General features: G+C 36.0%; 5 protein-coding genes across 7 annotated transcripts; 2 read left to right on the top strand and 3 right to left on the bottom strand.

Moving 5' to 3' along the window:
- The first annotated feature begins 451 nt into the window (after positions 1-451).
- Positions 452-9,918, top strand: tardbpb (TAR DNA binding protein b). 3 transcript variants are annotated; one of them, XR_007827937.1, is made up of 7 exons: positions 452-722; positions 1,426-1,681; positions 2,064-2,242; positions 2,442-2,582; positions 3,186-3,356; positions 4,670-5,746; positions 6,512-9,918. XR_007827937.1 is itself a non-coding variant. In XM_051112483.1 (6 exons), the coding sequence occupies exons 2-6, from the start codon at positions 1,441-1,443 to the stop codon at positions 5,156-5,158; spliced, it is 1,221 nt and encodes a 406-aa protein (XP_050968440.1). In that variant the 5' UTR covers positions 452-722; positions 1,426-1,440; the 3' UTR covers positions 5,159-6,433. The 3 variants fall into 3 exon arrangements, 1 of the variants encoding a protein (XP_050968440.1); XM_051112483.1 differs by lacking the exon at positions 6,512-9,918 and having other exon boundaries at positions 4,670-6,433; XR_007827938.1 differs by lacking the exon at positions 452-722 and having other exon boundaries at positions 1,470-1,681; positions 2,015-2,242.
- Positions 6,511-19,636, top strand: LOC127166863 (uncharacterized). The gene is made up of 9 exons (XM_051112485.1): positions 6,511-6,605; positions 13,205-13,245; positions 13,405-13,500; positions 13,633-13,695; positions 13,787-13,866; positions 13,962-14,092; positions 14,167-14,233; positions 14,351-14,480; positions 19,502-19,636. The coding sequence occupies exons 3-8, from the start codon at positions 13,427-13,429 to the stop codon at positions 14,431-14,433; spliced, it is 498 nt and encodes a 165-aa protein (XP_050968442.1). The 5' UTR covers positions 6,511-6,605; positions 13,205-13,245; positions 13,405-13,426; the 3' UTR covers positions 14,434-14,480; positions 19,502-19,636.
- On the bottom strand, positions 7,004-9,217 carry cenps (centromere protein S). The gene is made up of 5 exons (XM_051112487.1): positions 9,079-9,217; positions 8,836-8,959; positions 8,722-8,755; positions 8,562-8,628; positions 7,004-7,138 (listed from the first exon to the last, which is right to left on the bottom strand). The coding sequence occupies exons 1-5, from the start codon at positions 9,103-9,105 to the stop codon at positions 7,004-7,006; spliced, it is 387 nt and encodes a 128-aa protein (XP_050968444.1). The 5' UTR covers positions 9,106-9,217.
- Positions 9,755-11,122, bottom strand: rbp7b (retinol binding protein 7b, cellular). Its single transcript, XM_051112486.1, has 4 exons — positions 10,904-11,122; positions 10,261-10,439; positions 10,061-10,162; positions 9,755-9,968 (listed from the first exon to the last, which is right to left on the bottom strand). Exons 1-4 carry the CDS (start codon positions 10,974-10,976, stop codon positions 9,915-9,917), a joined length of 408 nt encoding a protein of 135 aa, XP_050968443.1. The 5' UTR covers positions 10,977-11,122; the 3' UTR covers positions 9,755-9,914.
- On the bottom strand, positions 15,196-22,258 carry h6pd (hexose-6-phosphate dehydrogenase (glucose 1-dehydrogenase)). The gene is made up of 5 exons (XM_051112482.1): positions 22,152-22,258; positions 19,454-20,121; positions 18,339-18,456; positions 17,992-18,261; positions 15,196-17,883 (listed from the first exon to the last, which is right to left on the bottom strand). Exons 2-5 carry the CDS (start codon positions 20,099-20,101, stop codon positions 16,544-16,546), a joined length of 2,376 nt encoding a protein of 791 aa, XP_050968439.1. The 5' UTR covers positions 20,102-20,121; positions 22,152-22,258; the 3' UTR covers positions 15,196-16,543.
- Positions 22,259-24,045: the final 1,787 nt, after the last annotated feature.

Genomic DNA, 24,045 nt, shown 5'->3' with positions numbered 1-24,045 from the left:
AAAAACTTAACATAAGTGGTAACTTACCTTTGCATTTAATCATTTAGGAGACGATTTTGTCAAATGAAAAATAGAAGAAGTTATATTAATAAAATGTAAAAGACTAAAACTATTTTTAGTACTTAAACTGCTTTCCCCATCACTAAACATCTCGAGTAAATAACAAGGGTGCTATACTCATATCTGCCACTAGAAGCACTACATCTCTGAGAACAGTCCACTAGTAGTACACAGGGCACGGTGCTTTTGCTTTCATCAGTAAAGTGTTCCGTTACACAAATGATACAGGCTTCTTAAATTGTTCCGAACCAATAACTTTTGTAATTACGTTATGTATCGTATAAATATTACCAGAAAGTCAAACATGATTGCACAACAACAATGTTTGTTTTCCCTTCTCTTCACCCGCGCACATGTACAAATGAGCTCGCCCGCGTGTGACGTATTTCCTTCATGACTTAGGTAATGCCATCTTGATACGAAAATAGTGTCGCATGAGTTGTATAAAACGGAATATTATTGTCTTAATATTACATAGAGAGATTGTATTGTTTTCTTTATTCTAAACAAGGCGGAAACTGACACTGCTGAGAGTGTCATTCTTCGTGAGAGTTGTGCTCACTGCCTCATTCATTCCTGGCAGTCACATTTTTTCTGAAGGAGGAGCGCTGCTGCTGGTGGCGCTAACAAAGGATTATCTGGATCCGAGCAATTGTTCATTGGTAATGTTATTTTAGTGTTTTCACCATAACGCATACATTAATGTGTATCTACAGCGCATGTCGACCTATTAGTGGACTTTTGAGGTCGTATTTTACTGTTGCTAAGCAATAAGGATTCGCGAGTTGTTTTCACGCGGTAGGTATTGAAGCCGTCAGCTCGCGTTACAACTAGTGGAAGGGATTTTGATTCATCTCAGTGATTCGAATCGTTTGAATCGGTTCTTTTAGAAGATTTGTTCAGTGACACTTTTGGTATTTTTAGTGATGAGAAGTCATTGAATTATTCGCTTAGCGAAACTGAAGTACGTTATTGTTGTTATTGTATATTAAAATTCGTTCCTACATATCTACCAAGAGACTCCATAGTATTTAAGCATCATGGACATAATTACAAAAAAAACGCAGTTTTTTTTTTAACAATAATAGCCTAAATTGTGAGTTTCAATAACGTATTTCGTTCACAAACGAGACATCTGGTTTAGTGCTGTTTAAATCTCATTCATAAAACACTCGTTTAGTGAAGGGGGCGTGGTCGTTTGTCACGTTCGACCAATGATATTGCGCCTTCACAACCTGCACTCGATTGCTATTGGTTCGCTATAGCCAGTCTTCAAAGACAGGAAAACTGTCAAATTCATGAATCAAGGTAACCGAGTCTTTTACGAAGGAATCGCCACTAATTATACCATTTACTCACCAACAGCTCGACTGAGGAGAGATGGCCGAGATGTACATTCGCGTCGCGGAGGAGGAGAACGAGGAGCCGATGGAGATCCCGTCGGAGGACGACGGCACGGTACTGCTGTCCACGGTGGCCGCTCAGTTTCCAGGGGCTTGTGGCCTGCGTTACCGCAGCCCGGTGTCTCAGTGCATGAGGGGAGTTCGCCTTGTAGATGGAGTCCTGCATGCCCCCGAGAATGGCTGGGGAAACCTGGTCTATGTGGTCAATTACCCCAAAGGTAGGTCGTGTGGTCATTACGAATAAACCTGTGACTTAATTTAGAATATAGATATGAAAAAGCTTGCTAATAATTGTCAGAAGCACGTTTTATGATATGAAGTGACATTATTAAAGCTTACTTCTTCCCCTAGAAAGATGGGCCAAAAATAGAGGTCATTATGCATTTCAGGGTTAATTTATGTATGTATACTTTAACACTGAGGCTATATGTCATAATATCTAAAGTTGAGCACAGGTGATGAAATATCTGTTTTTTAGTATTTTCATCTTTAGCTATAAAAAAAAATCCAGGTCATTCTAATTTAATGGGGTTGTTTTTGTTGCATGAAAGGTGATTGTCATTCTGTGGATGCGTGAACAAGTGAACTTTTCTATTCTAGAAACGGTTCTGCCAGATAATAAGAGGAAGATGGATGAGATCGACGCTTCATCTGCAACGAAGATCAAGAGAGGAGATCAGAAGACTTCAGATCTGATTGTGCTGGGTCTGCCGTGGAAGACTACAGAACAAGACTTAAAAGACTATTTCAGTACGTTCGGGGAAGTCATCATGGTACAGGTAAGGCATGCTGGTATAAATACAATACTACAGCTGGGATGGTCTTTGTACTGCTATATTTTGGTGAAAGCTATCCATGATTTCTGTCTCTGTGTCTAATGTTTCTAACTTTTTATGTGGCTATTAAAAATAGAAATGGGCTCAGCTGTCAGTCAGATCTGGTATGAATGGAGCTCTTGACTTGATTCTGTTACGTTAGGTTAAGCGGGACGTGAAGACGGGAAATTCAAAAGGATTTGGGTTTGTGAGGTTTGCAGAGTGGGAGTCTCAGAGTAAGGTGATGTCACAGCGGCACATGATTGATGGCAGGTGGTGTGACTGCAAACTACCCAACTCAAAGGTTAGTGTTTTTTGATTTTAAACACTGACATTTTGAAAGAAACCTCTTATGCTCACAAAGGTTGCATTTATTTGATCAAAAACACAGTAAAACCGTAATATCGTAAAATATTATTATTATAGTGTAAAATACCTGTTTTCTATTTGAGTGTATTTTAAAATGTAATTTATTCCTGTAAAAATCAAAGCTGAATTTTTAGTCGCCATTTCTCCAGTCTTCAGTGTTCAGAAATCATTCAAATATGCCGATTTGATGCTAACAAAACACTTTTATTATTATTATTATTATCATTATTATCATCATCAATGTTCTATCAACAGCTGCACTGCTTAATATTATTTCTTTTAAACAATTATACTTTCAAAATAAATTTTTGTATCATCATTGATGTCTTTTGTCACTTTTGATCAATTTAATGCAACTTAGCTGAATTAAAGTATGAATTTCTTTAAAAAAAAGTTTAACTGACCTCCAGTATTTGCACTGTAGTGTATATGATGAATTGTATATACATTTTTAAATCAGTTAGCTGTTTATGAAAGAAATGTCAGGTTTTCTCTTTTTGTGGTGCTAAACTAAGTGATCTGTTTGATTATTTAACAGCAAGGCCCAGATGAGCCAATGAGGAGCAGGAAAGTGTTTGTGGGCCGTTGCACAGAGGACATGACCGCTGATGAGCTCCGTCAGTTCTTCATGCAGTATGGGGAGGTCACAGATGTTTTCATTCCTAAACCCTTCAGAGCGTTCGCTTTTGTCACCTTTGCAGATGACCAGGTAAGCTATTGCTGTTTTCACATTGATTTTAGGTAATAAACCAGCGATTAAACCACTGTTCCAAAAAAAAACTGCATAGGGCTTTCACAATCCGAAGTACTCGATTTATAAAAAAACAAACAAACAAACAAAAAAAATCCTTGATTGCATTTTGGCCGTGTTGAATAACTGGCAAAATACCAGAAGTGGTGCATTTCAATGGGCGAGAATCCATGAAACGCGTTATTAGACTGATTTCCCTGGCTGCATGATGTATTAAACCTATTTAAAAATCATAATAAAACATAATGATGTTGTAAATTCACAAACGCCATGATTCATCAAATATATATGATGCAGGTTTACTATATGCGCTTTAATTATTTACATGCATGTTAGTTATGTACGTGCGTCTCAAAGCGGCTCCGTTCACAGTAAATGCTGTTCCACACTAACTATTATCTTTTACATGTATGGAGTGTTTCAAACTCCATCTCTGCATATTGCTGTGGGTTTATTATAACGTTCCTCTGGGAATGCAACATGTGCCATCAGATTTGTGAGGTAAATCATTTATAAACCTACGCAAACACAGGAGAACACATCAATATCTTTCTCAATATTCTATGTCTGTTCAATATATCTGTTCATCATGATTTCAAAATAAATGTTTAAACCTTGCTCAGAGTTTTGATGTCCACATTCAAAAAATTACAGTGGCTGTAGCATTTCTGTCATAAAGAAATGGCCAGATATTAAAGATTAAATGGACGTTTGAATTAACTGCTGTTTAATCAATATTAAACATGGATTCGATCGTGCAGTAAAACCATATGATTACTTGATTTTAATACTTAATTTGAACTAATTTATTATTGCCTCATTGCTAATTATATTTGTATTTTATGTAATTTCAAAGGCTGTTGTTCACTTAGGTCTATTTTTATTGCTAAAAAAAAAATCATAATTATCCGATTATCGTCAGAAGAATCATTGAATTACTCAGTCAGAATAATTGTCCAATTATGCGATTACCAAAATAATAGTTAGTGACAGCCATACAACTGCCAGCGGAAGTTCTTTTTCCAACAAAAATGAAATTTGCATGCTTTAATGCAAGATACAGCCTGACAAGTTTAATTCGCTTTTTGTGTGAATCTGCTCAATTCAAGAGTTTGTGGTGTGTGTATTTTTTTTTTTTTTTTTTTTTTTTTTTTTTTTCATACAAAATTTGCCTGTACATTTGTAGCATTCTGGAATGCAGGAATATTCTATATTCTGAATGGAAAAATCAGGTGTTTGTGCATAATTAAGATATTCTATCTTTCCTCCAGGTTGCCGCCTCCCTTTGCGGAGAAGATCTGATCATCAAGGGCGTCAGCGTGCACATTTCCAATGCTGAGCCGAAACACAACAACACTAGGCAGATGATGGAGCGGGCAGGGCGCTTTGGGAACGGGTTCGGAGGTCAGGGTTTCGGAGGCAGCCGTAGCGGCATGGGGGGTAGCTCCAGCAGCTTGGGAAATTTCGGCAATTTCAACCTCAACCCAGCCATGATGGCAGCCGCCCAGGCTGCCCTGCAGAGCAGTTGGGGTATGATGGGAATGTTAGCGCAGCAGAGTCAGTCGGCAACATCTGGCACGAGCACGAGCGGCACAAGTTCCACTCGGGACCAGGCCCAAACGTACAGCTCGGGCAACAGCAACTACAGCAGCAGCTCGGCCGCTCTCGGCTGGGGCTCCGGCTCTAACTCTAGCGGTAGTGGGTTTAACTCCAGCTTTGGCTCTAGTATGGAGTCCAAGTCGTCCGGGTGGGGTATGTAAGCCGCTTTGTGTTTGAAGTGTCGGTATTTCTAGCGTGTTTGGTAAGTATTTTCCGAGAGACTTATCTCGTCACGTGTGTTTGGGAGTGGGGATGGGTGAAAAGGGAGTCTGGGGACAAAAAAAAAAAAAAAAAGAATGTTTTGTACACTGAATGGGATTTGAAGTGAGATGTTAACAAGGGTGCTACGTTAATGTACCATCTTTGGTGTTATGTTTTCTTTCGCCCAATGTTGTATTGTCTTGGTCGATGCAAACAAAGCATTTCAACTGGATTCTTATAATGCATGTTGTTCAACCTGTGGAAACGCATGAGAATTGCATCATATTTTCAGTACATTTATCATTACGTAGGACAAAGTAAAACAGAAACTTGCATTGGAAAGAATCTGGTTGAAACCTGAACGTATTTTAAGTTCAGCTTTATTTCAGTCCAGTTTTATGGAAACCCTTTAAAACAAGCCTTCATCAAAATCTCTTCTGCAGTTGACATCTGTGGGGTTTGCCTGGGAAGAGCGCCCTCTATGGCAGCACAGTGTGTCACCTTCCTCCCCATGTCTATATGCTCTCATCGCACGGCTCGCTGACACGGTGGGTGTCTCCTTTTTTTAATCCACTTTTTAAGACAAGAAGTGCGCAGAAAGTGACGTTTTTTTTAAACAACCCTTGAGTGCGATTGGTGATGGCGAAGAGTGAGAAGGCTGCGAGTGAGCGAAGAAAGTGTGGAGCGCACGAACGAAAAGACTTGCGAGTGCGATGAACGAGCCCAAATGTGACTGCAGTGGGTGGGTTTGGTGAGCGTGTGAATGAGAGCTGCTGATACTTCCCAGCTTCCCCCTTTTAATTGAGCCCAAATTGACGGACATTTAGTACGTGTACCTCATGGATTTGTTTTCTTTTGGTCTCCCTAGATCCCCCGTTTTGCTTTTCTCCTTTAGTATACTGACAATGTGCTTATATAGTTAGTGGAATGTTGTGATGATGATGATGATGATGCATACTTTGTCTTGCTTCTATAATCCCATCTGAATGCTGTATGGTGTGTGTGCTTTATTTCCTTGTAACTTGACCTGTAAGTGTGAACTTTGATGTGGATGACATCTTCAGTGGACACTGAGGGGGGAAAAACATGAGTGATGGTGTAAGTGCGACCTGTATGTTGAGTGCTGTGTATGTTTGTGGAGTTTCCCTCTAGATAACGTCGCTCAGTGTTTTCAAAGGCATTTTATATGACTTGTCAAATGAAGGGAGTGCTTCAATAAAACTAATTTGAATAGATTGATCTTTTCTCATACTGGTTTGTCACGTGATGTTTGACAGCAAATGCCACACGACTAATTGAATTCACACGTTTAGGGGCCTGGAATATGGCTGGCCGCAACTCAACCCCAGGCGGGAAGTCCGTTTGGGGATGGAGGAAGATGGAGGATGCTGTGGTTCTGCATCTCTGGTAACGGCCACGGACACGGTAGACTCTAGCAAAATGTGATAGATGCTTCAGAATGAGCGCTTTTCTTTGAACCGTTCAAACCTGTATTTTATTAGGCTTGATCTGGTTTCAAGAAAGCGGCTCGTTGTATTAAAATACAGGCATAGGTTAAAGTACTTTTTTTCAAGGTCCATGTTTTTTAAATGTATCATTTAAAAATCTGTATTGTTTCGTAGAGATTCATATTCTCAACAAAGATGTTTATTACAATAAACACAAATGAACTCATGTTTGAGTCAAAAAATGATTGGTGTTTAGTATTGAATGTTATTTATTTACAAATATCTTACATGCACAGCTGTTTTACTACATGCAAAAACCAATTATGTGAATAATTAAGATTTCTACATTTATTTTGTTCAGTCTTCAAGCTCATTCTCCTCCTCAGCTTCCATGTCTTTGCTCTTCCTCTTGGCAGCATTTTTCTTCCTCTTCTCCTTCAGTTCTTGGTTGTTCAAAGCCAGTTCTTCACTTTTCTGCTGAATGTAGTTGTACTGTGAAGGTGTAGGAGCATACAATGTTTTTCACTCATTTGATAGAACTGTAAAATCTAAAAGCACTTAAATGGCAACATTTCCTTGTAACTTGCAAATAGTTAATTATTATTTTTTTATATGAAATATAATGTAATTACATATGAACTAAAAAGAATTTTAAAAAATCATGTTAATACATTTGAGAAGTTAATATAATTTACCTAAACAATTTATAGATTTAAATATTAGCATTTCATATTTAGACTTGGTTTGTTTTATTTATTTATTTATTTGTTTTTTTTTTAACAAATTTATAGAATTACATGAATGGTATAACAGTCAAAAGTTTCTGGATACTAAGATTTTTAGTGTTCTTTTAAATAAGACACTTATGCTCACCAAGCCTGCATGTATTTGATCCAAAATACAGCAAAAGCAGTAATACTGTGAAATATTTTTACTATTTAAAATAGCTGTTTTCTATTTTTAGTTATTTTAAAATGTAATTTATTCCTGTGATCAAAGCCAGATTTTCAGCATCATTATTACAGTCTTCAGGTGTCACATGATCCTTCAGAAATCAATCTAATATGCTGATTTGTTGTTCAAGAAACATTTTTATTATTATTATTATTATTAATATTTAAAACAGTTGAGTATATATATTTTTAGGATTCTTTGAATAGAAAGCATTTATCTAAAATAAAATAAAAAGCTCATTATACATTATACCAAAAATGCTTCAAAAGCTTGGAGTCGATATAATTTTGGGGGAAATTAATACTTTTATTAATACTAATAGAAATTACTACTTTATTTAGCAAGGATGCTTTAAAATTATCAAAAGTGATGATATAAACATTTATAATGTTACAAAAGATTTCTATTTCAGATAAATGCTATTCTGAACTTTCTATTCATCAAAGAAACCTGAAAAAAATTCTACTCTGCTGTTTTTAACATAATAATAATAATAAATGTTTTTTTGAGCAGCAAAGCAGAACAGAATGATTTCTAAAGCATCATATGACTTAAGTAATGATGCTAAAATTCAGCTTTAAAATGACAAGAATAAATTACAATTCATATAGAAATCAGTTATTTTACATTGTAAACATATTTCAAAATTCTGTTTTTTGTTCTACTTTGGATCAAATAAATGTAGGCTTGATGAGCAGAAGAGACTTCCTTAAAAACATAAAAAATCTTACTGTCCGATAACTTTTGACTGGTAAATAGTGTATAAAAATGCTTTAATTTTTTTTTTTTTTAATCATAATTTTATAAAAGACCTCTGAATACAATCACCTTAACTGTTAAAATTCCTTCTCTTATTGTTAGAGGCCTTGCAAATAAATTGCAAAAACATTAATATATGTATTATATATATAAATATATATAATAAATACATGAATATGTTTTATTTTTGAAATCATCCTACCAGTGCAGTGGTTCTCCTCGCTGTCAGCTTTACATCGTCCACTGTAACTGTGTGTCTTTTAGCATGTCTGCAAACATTAAGGATAACCGAAGCATCTTCATTACGTGCTTAATTACTGAGAGTAAACTACGTTTGAGGGTTCACGTTTAAGTTGACTTACCTCGCAAACGCTTCCAAGTCCTTGGCAAATATATCTAGAGGTAAGACACAGAAGGAGCGTGAATAAATATCGTTTAAATTCACTAAATATACATGTCACATAATCAAATCTTACCGCACTGTCTGAACGCTGTCTCCGCAATAGCTGCTATTGTCTGTTTAGTGATTTGTTTCTCGCAGTCCGCGGCGATGTTTTGGCACAGACAGCCGACAGTATAATGCACAGCCGCTTTAAGTCTCTAAAAGCACATAAATACTGGAAATGTGAGAGAAAATACCCGAACAGGGTTTTAAAATGTGTATAAGATTATGACGAAACATTACGCATTAGCATGTCAATCGGTTTTAAAGTTATAACCTGTTTTTGTGCCTCGTCCTCATCCATTTTCAGTAACGTTAGATAAATAAACTGAAGCCCAACTCTGTGCTTTTAACCATTACAAAAATTGCGCGAATTGTGTGTTCTTCACGTTGCAGTGATGGCGTCACTGTTTATCAGCGCCTCCTACTGTTGTGGAGCGAATGTCAGTCACGATAAAGAAAATCGAAATAAATATGTTTCTTTTAAGGATAGTTCTTCAGTATATTATGATGTCGCATGGGAAAGTTACAAGTGATTATTTCTGGTTGTTGTTTCCCTAAAACTAAAGCATTCAGTGCTGTGGCAGCCATTGCCACATCACGCAACACGACACAACACATGTACTGGGGCTGGTTAACATAATTGCACAACATTTTAGTCAAGAATTAACAAAATGTATAAAAACTGTGGCAACCGGTCTCAGTCCCCCCTACTTAAATATTTGTTTAGAACTTTGAATCAAAAAGGAAAAGTCACAACATAATGATCTCAAAGAAATAATTGCAGTAGCACTTATAATAAACGTATCAAATATAAGCCATTTTCTGTTTTTTTTTTTTTTTTTATTATTAAAACATAACATTTTTAAAATAGAAACAAAGTTGTTTGGCAAATCTCTTTAAACTGCTACAAGTGACGATGCTCACAAGACATATTTTGGAGGCACTCTTGCTTTCCTCTTGAATAATGGAGGTTTTCTGTGTTGTTTAATACGTTTCCCCCACTTTTTTGTAATGTTATGTTCACTTGATTGAGAATCAGTTGATGTTGAAACCATCTGTATGTCATTATTTGTCAATAAACATCCAAGAATTTCAGTTCAACACCATGCTTCAAGCTGTTTTTTTGTAGGTTTGCTTGCAGACCTGGTCTTCACATCTAAGTTCCTTTAAGAAAAAGAAAAATTAAGTTATTTATGTGGTATATATATTTTATCTGAAAATTGCAATTGCAATTTTAAGGCCTACGTTTGACTCACAAGGTAAAGAGTGTCTCCCTCCATCCAGTGTGTCCATCCTCTGTTCTTCTTTTCTCCTTTCTGCACACACACAAGTTTGTCGTTGTCCCAGTTGACCGTTGTCTGTAGAAAAAAAAAATATTAGCAGTATTTCTCAATTCTGGCACAGAAAACTCATTGCATATTTCTCGTGTGGCTGTGTGCATGTGTGTGTTTTCCACCTGGCATTTTCTGTTGTCCAGTCCTTTGGTGATTTCCTCAAATTCTTCACCGATTTTGAATGAACAGGAGTAGTTTCGGAAAGTTGTAAAAGTTTTAATGATGAAAGAGTCTCCGTCTTGCTCAAAAACCTTCTGTGGCTTTAGCATTCTCGCTACCTTTCGGGTGGCGAAATCAATTCCTGTGTTACATATATTACATTGCACAAGGTTAAATCCATATTCTTAGTAAATACATTCACAATAGTAAGAAATAAAATAACAACTAAACAAAAAATGTAAAAAAAAAAAAAAAAAAAAAGTGTATTTAAAATATACAAATATTAAAATACCAACTGTACATATGTGTGTAAAATACTTTGAAGAGTTCAGATGCAAAGTTAAAAACCATCTCGGTCAAAAATGAGATAATGATACTGAGTAAATGCTCTCGACACATATTATACATCCATCAAATACTTTTTCTTCAAACTCGCTAAAATACCAGCCTCAGCCCAATCAAAAGTACCGGTACTTACATAGAAACCTATACATCTGAGCCTGATAAAAATGCATTTTTTAAAGATGGATTTAACTAGTTTTGCATCTGAACTCTTCATATGTAAAATATGAAAACCCTGAGAAATGCAATGAATGACATACTCACCAAGAGCCACCATGTAAGCTTCAAAGTTCTGATTGTCCACTATGTCCCACGTTCCACTGTAGTTTGCAGGCATGCTTGATGTTGATCCTGAGGCGTTTCTGAAACGCTTGAACCTAGAAGCTGGAATTTAAAGGTTCATGTGTGGAAATGAGAGAAGCAGATGTGGTGCGTTGTATTTCACAGCAGGTCTCTGCGTGTAGTAATATGGGGCAGGGGTGATTCCTAGGACACAAAAGCTATTTTAGAGGCTTGGTCAGAGGGGTTGTTCTCTGAGGCGGAACATAACTTTTACACACTAATTGCGTATGTCCTGTGGGAATTCAAAGAGAACAATGTAAAATCGAAAGACACATGTTGCTTTGGCAGTGGATTGAACTGGCACAACAGTTTGGCAAGAATTTAGCAATGTCAGAGATGCCCAGTGGGTTTGAGGTCATTTCAGTATCTTTCATTTACAATGTGGTATGCTGCTTTTTCTTCTTGCTTTTTCAAAAAGCCAGATAGATTATTTTCTATCAGAATGATAGATTTCTTTAACTCTCATGCAGACAGGCATCTTTTCTTGACCTTCTCATCTGGGAGGTGCTTCAGAGGTCATCCTGAGGCTAGACAGAGGAGGATTTAGTTCTCATATGAGTTTTTCACACTGAAAATTCAGTCATCATTTACTCATTGTGAATGTGGGGAGTGAAGGTTCATAATAAATAAAAGACACCATAAAAGTAAGTCTTTTGTGATGAACAGACCAAAATCAAAATGACTAAAAGTCATTGTTTTCTGAAAAGATGGGTTTCTAATTACAGTACAATAATAAAAAATATGTTAAATGACAGTTATTAACACATAACACATAAAAGAATTACGCTATTATTCCTCACTTTTTCATGCCATGATTAATTTAAAAGCTTTAAAGTGGGAAATAAGGTATGTGAATCCTTTAAAATGATTTTGTGAAGCTGTAATTAAAACAATTGTAGCAATAGCCAACAATACACTGTATGGGACAAAATTATAGATTTTTCTTTTATGCCAAAAATCATTAGGATATTAAGTAAAGATGTTCCATTAAGATATTTTCGTAAATATATCAAAACTTAATTTTTGATTAGTAATATGCATTGCTAAACTTAATTTGGACAACTTTAAGGCGCTTTCTCAATATTTTATTTTATTTTTTTTTGCACTCTCAGATTCCAGATATTCAAATAGTTGTATCTCGGCCAAATATTGTCCAATCCTAACAAACCATACATCAATGGAAATCTTATCTATTCAACTGATGTATAAATTTTAAAGGAGAAGTCCACTTCCAGAACAACAATTTACAGATAATGTACTCACCCCCTTGTCATGCAAGATGTTCATGTCCTTCTTTCTTCAGTCATTTCAGGATTTCAGGATTTTTTTCAGGATTTTTCTCCATATAATGGACTGCTATAGTGCCCCGAATTTGAACTTATAAAATGCAGTTTAAATGCAGCTTCAAACGATCCCAAATGTGTTTGTAAACGATCCCAGCCGAGGAAAAAGGGTCTCTAGTAAAACGATCGGTTATTTTCAGTAAAAAAAAATACAAAATACTTTTTAATCTCATCTCAAACGCTCCTTTTGTCTTGCTCTCCATGAACTCTGTGTATTCTGACTAAAGACAGTTAGGGTATGTCGAAAAACTCCAATCGTATTTTCTCCCTCAACTTCAAAAATCATTTCAAAATCATCCTACATTGCTGCAGAAGTACCCACCCAGTCTTTGCAAAGTGAACATGCAAAGAAGATCAAACACCCTTTTTCGACATACCCTAACGTTAACTGTCTTGAGCTAGAATCAGGGAAAGTTCAGGGAGAGTACGACAAGACAAGCATTTGACATTAAAAAATATATTGTATTATTTTTATGAAAATAACCGGTCGTTTCGCTGGATATTCCCTTCTTCCTCGGCTGGGATCATTTACAATCGCATTTGGGATCGTTTGAAGCCGCATTTAAACTGCATTTTGGAAGTTCAAACTCGGGGCACCATAGAAGACCATTATATGAAGAAAAATCCTGAAATGTTTTCCTCAAAAACATAATTTCTTTACGACTGAAGAAAGAAAGACATGAACATCTTGGATGATCATCTGTAAATTGTTGTTCTGAAAGTGGACTTCTTTATTTTCCTTTTTTTTTTTTTTAACAAGTACATGTATGAATAAAAATGACTCTCTAGGCCAGAATTTGAAATTGCTAAAACTAGACTAACCACTAGAGGGTGTCATTTGATATCACCCAACCGATGATCTTGTTTCTCAACCCCCCAGAGCTACTAACCTACTTTGCTGACTAGCATGAGACCTTTCTGGTAAGTCCTGAAATTGTTCTATGACTTTTCTTCCCTCAGACTTATAAGATTTACCTCACGCTGTAAATACTTAAAAGGTTTCAGTAAAATCCAGTTAAATAATTTCCTGTCAATATAGTTGCACAACTTGCTAATGAAAGTGTATTCTGCTGTATATAGGATCATCTGAGGTGACGGTACAATGCTTCACCACTTCTTAGTTCATGCAGCATTTCAGACCAGCAGGTGGCTTCCAAGAGATCAAAGGTTAAAATTGTAAGGCAACATCTATCTATCTAGAAAATAAGTGCTAATCAGATTCTAAACACTATTTTGTTTCATTTCTTTGTTGTAAAGCTTGATTTTGTGTGTGTGTACAGACATATCAAATTTGTTTCTCTCTGGCAGTCAGATTGTTCTTTTCATCTTTGTGGTGCTTTTCCTGGCACCACAGTTTTATGTTTTGTCAAGGTAAGTGACTATAATGTTTCACAGATAAAAAGCTAATCTCTTTATGCATGTTTTCATGTGATATGTCTAATATTTTGTAATATTTCCACAGGCCAAAAACGTCTCGCTATTGTGAAAAGCCGCTGTTGAACAATCTCATAGCCTTCATTGTGTTCTCCTTTGTGGCAACAGGTAATCTGATTTTGATTTAGAAATGGTTTACTTTGCTTGTTTTTCTGCTTTTTAATTTGAAATGCTAATCATCAGCCCTTCTCTTGCCATTGAAGGCTTAGCTGTAGCGCTTACACTCACTGACCCAGTTCCCAAGAGCATCAGGGTAGCTTTTCACCTATTTGGGCTGTTCGCATTTATCCAGGGACTCTGTACAGTCATTCTTACCCTGTCTGCACCTCAGTGTGTAAGTGTAAAATATGGTATTATGATTTTATGTGCAAAAATTAGGTTATATTTATCACTTTTTATTTTTCTCAGGCGAAGACCATCACAGAATTGTATATATTTTCTTTGGTAGTCTCTTGGGCCTGCATACTCTCAACAGGTACAATGATATACTTGGTATATCATTATATATATATATATATATATATATATATATATATATATATATATATCTAAAGGAAAAAATAACCATTGTTTTTCTTGTGTCTCTACCCAGCTTTCTTTGTGGTCAGAGGAGCTCTTTGCCTGGTCCACAGACTGTTTCCTCATTGGTTAAGAGATACGTGCCTCGGGGGTTGAAAATGAGCCACTGCTGCTGTACAGACTTCTACTGACATTCAATACAGGTGCATCTATTATTTACATGGTTTCACTGGTTTTCAGACAATTGTGAGGCACAGGTCAAAACGGATTCTATTTAATGACACATTTTCACTGACATTAGAATGCAAGAGAGGGGAAACGTAGGCAGAATGAATACAGTTGAAGTCAAAAGTTTACATACACCTTGCAGAATCTGCAAAATGTTAATTATTTTACCAAAATAAGAGGGATCATACAAAATGCATGTTATTTTTTATTTAGCACTGACCTGAATAAGACATTTCACAAAAAAGACGTTTGCATATAGTCCAAGAGAGAAGATAATACTTGAATTTATAAAAATGACCCGTTCAAAAGTTTACATACACTTGATTCTTAATACTTAATTCAGAACAAACAAGGGACTCATGAACAACTATCACTAAACAAACAAAAAAACACAGATGTGGGTCGTTCAGGTACCAACACAGTATTAAGAATCAAGTGTAGGTAAACTTTTGAACAGGGTCATTTTTATAAATTCAACTATTATTTTCTCTTGTGAACTATATGTAAATGAGGGATCATTTTGTATGATCCCTCTTATTTTGGTAAAATAATATATATTTTGCAGATTCTGCAAGGTATATGTAAACTTTTGACTTCAACTGTATATACAACTTGTATTTTGATTGTTTGGGTTCAGTTTGGACTTTTCTGAATCCAAGACGTTCTACAAGAGAAAAAAAAAGAAACAGATAATTTTAAAAATATATTTTATTGCTGCGTTGTAAAACCACTGCAAAATAAGAAATGATGTATGTGATTCCATGTAATACAGCTGAATAGCAGATAACAAAATGTCCTTAAAACACAGTGGAAAAGCAAGACATGTTTATTCAAATATGTTAAACCACTCAGCAAGGCACATAGTTCATTGAAATACACACAACAGAATCTCTACGATTTGTATTAATACATTTTGTATTGATAAGCACCTTAACATAGGAATCTATGAGAAATTGTGTAAATACATGCGAGGACTTCAATGGGTATGCATTGATTTTAATGTTTTATTAACATTTTCACATTTGATGATTAGATCCCTGTGGAATGTAATGTTGCTCTGCTTGACTGTTAAATTGGTGGTTATGAATAAGACAATGCTGTCTAGCTGGTCAGAAACAACTGCTGCAGTGTGTCATAAACCGTGTAATTCTGACTAACATCCGCTTCTTAGATTTTAAACAACACAGTATAAAAACAGACTTTATAAAGGCATTTGTGTTCAGATATAAAACCACTGTAAGGTGTTGTGCCTTTTCAACTGCCCTACACATAATGAACCTTTGTTTTCTGAGGTATGACAAAAATCTTTGACACTAATACGTTCTGTCAACAATACAGTCCTGGAATGGATTTATCAAGTAAGGCCAACAATAGAAACTCAATTCAGTCTAAAGCTGAAACAGTACATTAACATTTGTTTAGATTCTAAAAACACTGGATATGCCGTCTTAGGCAAGGTTTGTATACATGTTTTATTAGGATTTCTTAACCTGAGGTTTGTGATCATGCCTAGAACTGGATTTTACTATTTAATTTAAATCTTTCAATAAAGAAGGGGGGGGCTCTGATAAAGGAAGACGACCAGATGGTCGTTCATCTCAAATTTAACCTGACTGTCTGATGAATAATTGCAGTTACAGAAAAAGTTAAAAAGTCAAATTACAGAGCATTCAAATATGTTTTATCTGATCACTGCTTGGTGACAAATGTGGAAAAAGTGCTTGATTTGGAATTTTCTTCTGAATTGTTTCTACACAGTTTGATCTTCAAATAAGGATTACTTGGAAAAAAAGTTTTTGTAAGCTACTAGAGTTCCTGAGATTTTAAGTGGTCAATTGTTTATAATGCAATGATTCCATAACAATCAAATTGCAAAGTCCTTATCACAGCATTAAAATAACTCTCACACATCACACCTCAATTGTGAAAAATAAACTTCAACTTACACTCCTCAATCATTCACAATACAGAATTCAATTTGAGCTATAAGCCCTGGTTGGTGGCTTTACTGGCTGATTTGTACTGGTCTTTAGGCCATTTATCCTAACAATGCATCATAGTCTATGTACCATATAAGAGTGCCACTCTTCGGCTGTACTTTGGTAATGGGATACTTGGGTGATTCACCCTTAATTCGGCTGAGTTGACTGACAAGTTCATGCTTGTTCTTGCCCATAATTAAAACACCTACCCTTCGAGCCTTATTGATAGCTGTGAATGTGAGACTCATCCTCTGGTGTGGTTTAATAGGGCTTTCTGTCAGAATAACCAACCGTTCATCGTCATTTTCCAATTTGGTGTCTTGGAATAACGAGGCAGTGTGGCCATCCTGGCCTACGCCGAGCAGGATGTAGTGGAAGCTAGAGCCGTTGATGTGTTTCGTGATTTCCTTCTCATATAATGTTGGACCACCGTCCTCTTCCACACATAACCGTTGGGTGAGATGCACAGGCATGGGGTGGATGTTGAAGTAGGGTATGCGGATATGCTGAAGCAGGAGATCGTGAATGGACCGGAAGTTTGAGCCTGATTCTGTATGTGGCACACAACGCTCATCCACTTGCCATATGTGAGTGTTGCGCCAAGGAAAGGTGTAGAGGTTAATGGCCAGTGCACGGAGCAGAGCCACCGGGCTGGAGCCACCAGACAGTGCCAGGTGAAACTGGCCTTCTTCACGAATGGCCTCCTCGGCGGCAAGGAGAAGATCAGAAGCTAGGCGCTCCACCAGTTCCTGCGCCCAAGCAGATATCATTTCAGAACTACGGTACTTTCCTTGCATCACCTGGAAGTTGTCCTCAGCACCGGGGTTGATCACGTTGACCACGGCTTCATGGCTATAGGCGACCTCATGGCCCCGCAGCTGAAAGTTCAGCAGGTTTCCATTGGCTACGCCACCTGGATACACCCGTGGAAAGACCTGACTCAGGCTTTCAAGTAGGGGAGTCCAAAACGCCCAGGAAGCAAGGAGTCCTTCAGCACTAATAAAGTTATCCTTGCGCCCAAAGAAGACGTGCGAGATCAGCTCGCAATAAGCCTCTCTGGGTGTGACCGGTGACTGGATGTAATAGTCACTAAGTGATAACCCCAGCACGTTTATGTCTTTGTATTCGGTGACCTCTTTCCAGTCACCGCTGTTTACCAGTTCAGGCTTGAACAGGTTCTTGCTCACAAGAATCGCAGGGTACTGCAGGTTTCCATGACCCAGATAAAACACAATCTGTTTGGATTTGCATTGAACATTGTTGGGATCCTGGACGCAAAATACGTCGCTTTTGAAAAGTACACGTGCGTAAGAAACCCGTTCGTCAAGTGCCTTACCTGAGGTCATAAATATGGGGATACCCTCATATTGCGTACTGTCAACATGAATGACCACACCTGTAAAGACAATTACTTTTAATTAAACTTTTTTTACCTGCTATAAGCATTTTTCTTGTGTGCATGTAAACATACTGAATGACATAGCTACAAAGCTCTTTCACTCACCTGCAAATGTGGGGGTCATGCTGAAGTGGTCCTTTGTTTTATTTAGCTCTTCCTGAACCTCTCCATTGTAAGCTTGGTATTGACCTACCACCGCATTACTGTTATCTGCATATTGAAGGGAAGCCAAGAAATTAAGCTTGTTTTGCAGTATCTCCTTGCTGTTGGACAGGTTTGCAGGAAAGTTCATCAACATAAGAGTCATGACCTCTGTGAGGTGGTTTTGGATCACATCTCTAATGACACCATATTGATCATAAAACTGGATTCGACCTGTAAATGAATGATAGATTGTAAGTGTAAAACTGAGAAGATGAATGTAAACTTGCATTTAAACTCAAAACAGGTACCTTTGGCATCCAGGGTTTCCTTCAATACAATTTCTATTCTTTCAATATGGTGCTTGTTCCAGATAGGGTCCAGAAGTTTCTTATTCTCTTTTCTAAATGGCAGTATTTTAGAAACAACCTTAGGGACAGAAAAAAAAAAAAAAAAAAAACTCATGTAGTTATGTGTACTATTCAAAAGTGTGGGGTTAGTAAGATTTTACAAAATACAAAGGATATGTTACAAAGGATTTCTATATCAAGTAACTGCTGTTCTTTTAAAGGGTTTAGTATGTAATATTGACAGCTAGTGGCTGAAATGGGTACTGCTGTCCAAATTCAAAATATTGTTGAACATCAGAAGGAATTAAAAAAAAAAACAATATAGCCTAATTTAATGAAACAAATGTCTCATTGTAACTGAAAAGATGATTCACATGCCGCTTAAACTGAGGGGAGTACAGCGATCTGTCACGCCACATTAAAGAGAAATAAATTGTTTGTATTTCACTATAAAACTGACAGATTTTGAAAGCTGAGACTGGAATATTCCTGGTGCTCCCAATCTGAGCCATTTACATGTGCAATAGGCAAGAATGTACTCTCAAAATATTATAACTTTAATCTCGTAACTACTACGAATTAATTCTCGTAATTTTGACTTTATTCTCGAAACATTTAGATTTTATTCTCAAAACAATTTTACTTTATTCTCGTAATTTTGACTTTATTCTCAAAACATTTTGACTTTATTTTTATAATTTTGACTACTGTCATAATATATCATGATGTTTCACGAAATAAAATTATGACTTTAAACGAACACTCCACTTTTTTTTGAAAAAAAAAAAAAAAAAAAAAAAAAGCGAGATGCTAACGGTCTAATTAGATTCAATGATCTATGCTAAGCTATGCTAAAAGTGCTACCGCCAGACCCGGAGATCGGCTGCATGGATTAGAAAACGGTAAAACTCAACTGTTTAACTCCAGGGGAGTTGGACAATGAGCCTATTTTCAAAAAAAGTGTAGTGTTCCTTTAATTTCGTAATCTCAGATTTGTACATAAGAGACTTATTTCAAAAACATAAAATCTTGTGAATTTTTGAAAAATTGTGTATGTTAATGAAATAACATTGTACCTGCTTTCCTAAATAGTGATCAATCCTGTACATCTCCTCTTCTTTCAGCTGACCTGACAGTTTTTTGTCAAGGGCCTGAGCGCTATAAAGGTCATGACCAAATGGCTTCTCCAGTACCACCCTCAGCCATGCGTCAGACGGTGGGCGGCTAGTGTTGTTGATCTTCTCGGCAATGTCTGCGTATGCGAAAGCAGGAACAGAGAGGTAGAAAAGCCTCCCTGCTTCGACCATACCCTCCTGTTCTAGCTGCTGTTTGATCTGCTGGTTGAGCTTCTCGTAGTCCTCAGAAGTCTTCAGCTGGTGATACTTGGAAAGATGCAGGAACTGGTCTTTGACCAAAGCACAGCGCTCTGCAGAGAGCTCCAGAGGGCAAGCCAGCTCCTTCAAAATCTCGAACAGCACCGACGTCCCCTTCTCGGTCGGCGAAAGGCCCCCACCATAAAATGAGAAGGTGTGTCCTTTGCCTACTTGGTCAGAGTAGAGCTGGAAAAAGCCTTGCCACAAGTACTTCCTGGCCAGGTCACCTGTCCCACCCACAACTACCACAGTCACATGCCCAAGACTCTTCTTAGCCTCATGATTATCTGTGTGGACTCTCTGCCAGCATATGACGGCCATTAGCAGCAGCTCCCATTTTATCCTCAGCATTGTAATATCAAACACCCAACCTTTAAATAGAAAAAAAAAAAAACAGAATGTTTAAAAAACATATTGATGCAAATTCTAAAAAAAAAAGATTTTAAATGGTTAAGCATGAACTTAAAGGAATGCATTCAGAAGCTGGATTATAAAGTTTGCTTCACTGGCTTATTAATGGCTTTATTTCCCATCTATAACTCGGTATAAAGTCAACACCTTTTGCAAACACGCTGATGAATACAAACTACCTTCAATCCTCACATAAAACATATGGAACTGTTAGCACAGCAACAAGATAAGACTTTAGTCCCTAAATAAACATTTCAGAAGTATTAAGAACTTCAACTGGATTCTAAACCATTTTTAGTTTAATTATAGATTAAATAATGCTTACATCAGTATTTCAGCCATTTTAACAAATATTGCTGATACATAAAATATATTTAATGCATAAAAAATAAACTAAATAAACCTAAAGGAATCTAAATCTACGTGTAATTAAGTCTAGCATATCATCATTACAACACTGCATAATCACTGATATTTCAACACAAAACCGTTAGGATCAGTAATAACAAGTCATGTCTGCAAGTCACGGTGCCTTTTAATGTTTTAACATACTAAAGTCCATGAACATATTTTTTTTTACATTTCTTTCTTATTTTAAAATAACTCAGCACAATCACATCCTGTTAATTTGAGCTTAATAGATAATAGTTTTATTGTGATACATATACTGTTGGTCTACGATAACCCAAATTTAAGAGGTGGGTCACATCTTCTACTGACATGCTGTATCTGAACTGATTGGGAATAAAATGTAAAAGCAAAAACCACGGTATTGCAAATGTAATCCCTCAAGGTTAAGCCAACAGCCCCTGAACAAACAGACAAACAAACTACATTTACGGTAAAAGACCTGAATGAAATGAAAGGTCACACAACTAGGCCAAACAGATTGGATCCAATATGGTGACTATAGTTTATGTTTCAGTTCCTGAAATCATTCTGATATATCGAACAGAAAACAACACACCAGGATGAGTCTGATTTCATGATAACTCATGATGAGCTTGTGTGAAGGCCAAAGATGACAGAGTACACGCAACCCTAATGCTTAGACAGAGCAAGCACTGTTTGCACATTTGGGTGTTGCAAATTGTTAAACATAGGCGCACTATGTAGACTTAAAATAAATAGAAAAATTCCTTGTTACAATCAGGTCTATAAAATGAGCATAACAGGATGCACTAGAGCTAAATAAACAGCTGCTGCATACTCAAGTCGTTCCTCCTATTGATATTATAGTTTGAACAATATAAACATTAATATGAACTTGTGTCAGTTCAAACACTTATACGTGATCCTGGACCACAAAAACCAGTCATAAGTAGCACGGATACCAAAAATACATTGTAGGAGTCAAAATTATCGGGAATCATTAGGATATTAAGTAACGATCATATTCTATTAAGATATTTTGTACATTTCCTACTGTAAATATATCAAAACGTAATTTTTGATTAGTAATATGCATTGCTAAGAACTTCATTTGGACAACTTCAAAGGCGATTTTCTCAATATTTAGATTTTTTTGCACCCTCAGATTCTAGATTTTCAAAATAGTTGTATCAGCATTCAAATATTGTGTTATGGAAAGCTTATTTATCAGCTTTCATATGATGTATAAATCTCTATTTTAAAAAATTAGTCTAGTTTTGTGGTCCAGGGTCACATATAAATATATTTGATTAATTATAACTTTATTATTTACACTATGACAAAAAATGAATTACGCAACCATATCACTTTCTGATGGGCAGTACGTTTATTACCTTTAAAATATGAAAATACACTGCATTAGAGGCGGACGTGAGTATAATATCATCATTAAGTAGCCTACATAAACAGATCCGGACATCACCTGTTATGGCTAACTGACACAGGCAGGCAAATAAAAAGCTAACATTTTATACTGTAATATACATGTAATTTCTGCAGGCAGAGCGACACATACGTACAAAGATGGATTTGACAGGGAGAGACTGTGAGGACATACCTGATTCACCTCTGGACAGTATGGTGACAGATCAAGCGACGTGAATTGGTGAGTTGTGACATCCTCCAAACAAGCGTTTCCAGTAGATGGATCACGTGATCGCGCCCCCGGTTAATCATGTGGTTTGAGGACGTAACGTTCAAGTTTTTAAAAAATACGTTGACTGATGACACGTCAACTCGTAAACGTGTAAAATGCTTGATGGGCGATTGAAACAACCTTTATTTACGTGTAAATATCATAACAGAGGAATATATTGACAGGGGAGGTTTAAACGCGAGCGGTTGCTGTGAAACAGACAATTAAATCAATGGCATCCTTTGACAGTACCGGTTTGAAGTCCGCGTTGATAAGCCAGGTTGATAAGTTAGGTTGTCTACACATTAGAAACGCATTCATTTTGAGGCTTGGAAAAAGTTGTTATTGATTGTTTTATTCATAATTGTATTATTTATTAATTAATTAACATCGAAAATGTAAATCCACTACTGTTGTTGTTATTCAGGTCGTTTGTTGTCCAAAGGGGGGCGATATTTGTCAAGAGGTGCTGGATGAATGACTTCAAATGAAGCTTTCTATACACAGATTTATGTTGTCAAGGTATAATATGGATAAAAATGTTTTGTTGAAGGTAAATAGAATAATACGGCTAGCATAAAAGACACGTCAGTGGTTTTTTACAACCACAAGAGTTACAAACCTGGAGACAAAGGAGGCTAGGCCTTCTTACGCTTGATTTCATAATATATTGAGCAATTGGATTTCATTAGTGTGATCTACAAGACGGTGTTCTTATCTTTGTGTACATGTGTGTGTATTCCTCTTTTGCACATTTCTTTTTTTCCTTTAGAGTCTTAGGCAAAGAGTATTCAAACAAGAACCATTCACCTCAGGAAAAATGTAAAGTCATCCTCTGAATCAGCTGAAACACCCTGAACCTGCTTTAAACCTTCTAGTAAACACCATAAGTACATTTTAAAAGCACTACAAAAAATCAAATAGACAATACTGAATGTTTCCAATCTATACACTACCAGTCAAAAGTTTTTGGACAGGAAGATTTTTTTTTTTAAAGAAGTCTCTTCTGCTCATCAAGCTTGCGTTAAGTACAGCAAAAGCAGTAAAATTTTGAAATATTTTTACTATTTAAAATAACTGTTTTCTATTTGAATATATTTTAAAAAGTAATTTATTCCTGTGATCAAATCTACATTTTCAGCATCATTACTTCAGTCTTCAGTGTCACATTATCTTTAAAAAAAGCATTCTAACATGCTGATTTGCTGTTCAAGAAACATTTTATTATTATTATTGTTGTTGTTGTTGTTGTTGTCAGTATTTAAAACAGTTAAGTACTTTTTTTTCGGGATTCTTTGATGAATAGAAAGATCCAAAGATCAGCATTTACCTGAAATAAAAAGCTTTTGAAACATTTTACACTATACCATTCAAAAGCGTGGGGAAAAAATGATAGAAATTAATGGTTTTGTTTAGCAAGGATGCTTTAAATTGATCAAAAGTGATGATAGCGACAATTATAATGTTACAAAATATTTTTATTTCAGATAAATGCTGTTCTTCTGAACTTTCTATTCATGAAAGAAACCTGAAAAAATTATAGTCAACTGTTTTCAATGTAATAATAATAATATATGTTTTTTTTAGCAACAAATCAGAATGATTTAAATGCTTTTTGAATGATCATGTGACTGGAGTAATGATGCTAAAAATTCAGCTTAGAAATCACAAAAAATTACATTTTACAATATATTCAAATAGAAAAGTTATTTTAATATTTCAAATTTGTACTGTTTTTGCTGTACTTTTGATCAAATAAATGCAGGCTTGGTAAGCAAAAAAAGACTTCCTTAAAAAAAAAAAAAATCTGAAATAT

This window comes from Labeo rohita, chromosome 6 (assembly GCF_022985175.1).
Source record: "Labeo rohita strain BAU-BD-2019 chromosome 6, IGBB_LRoh.1.0, whole genome shotgun sequence".
NCBI classification, from domain to species: domain Eukaryota; kingdom Metazoa; phylum Chordata; class Actinopteri; order Cypriniformes; family Cyprinidae; genus Labeo; species Labeo rohita.
The sequence above is the reverse complement of the archived record's forward strand: the minus strand, read 5'-3'. Positions and strand labels throughout refer to the sequence as shown.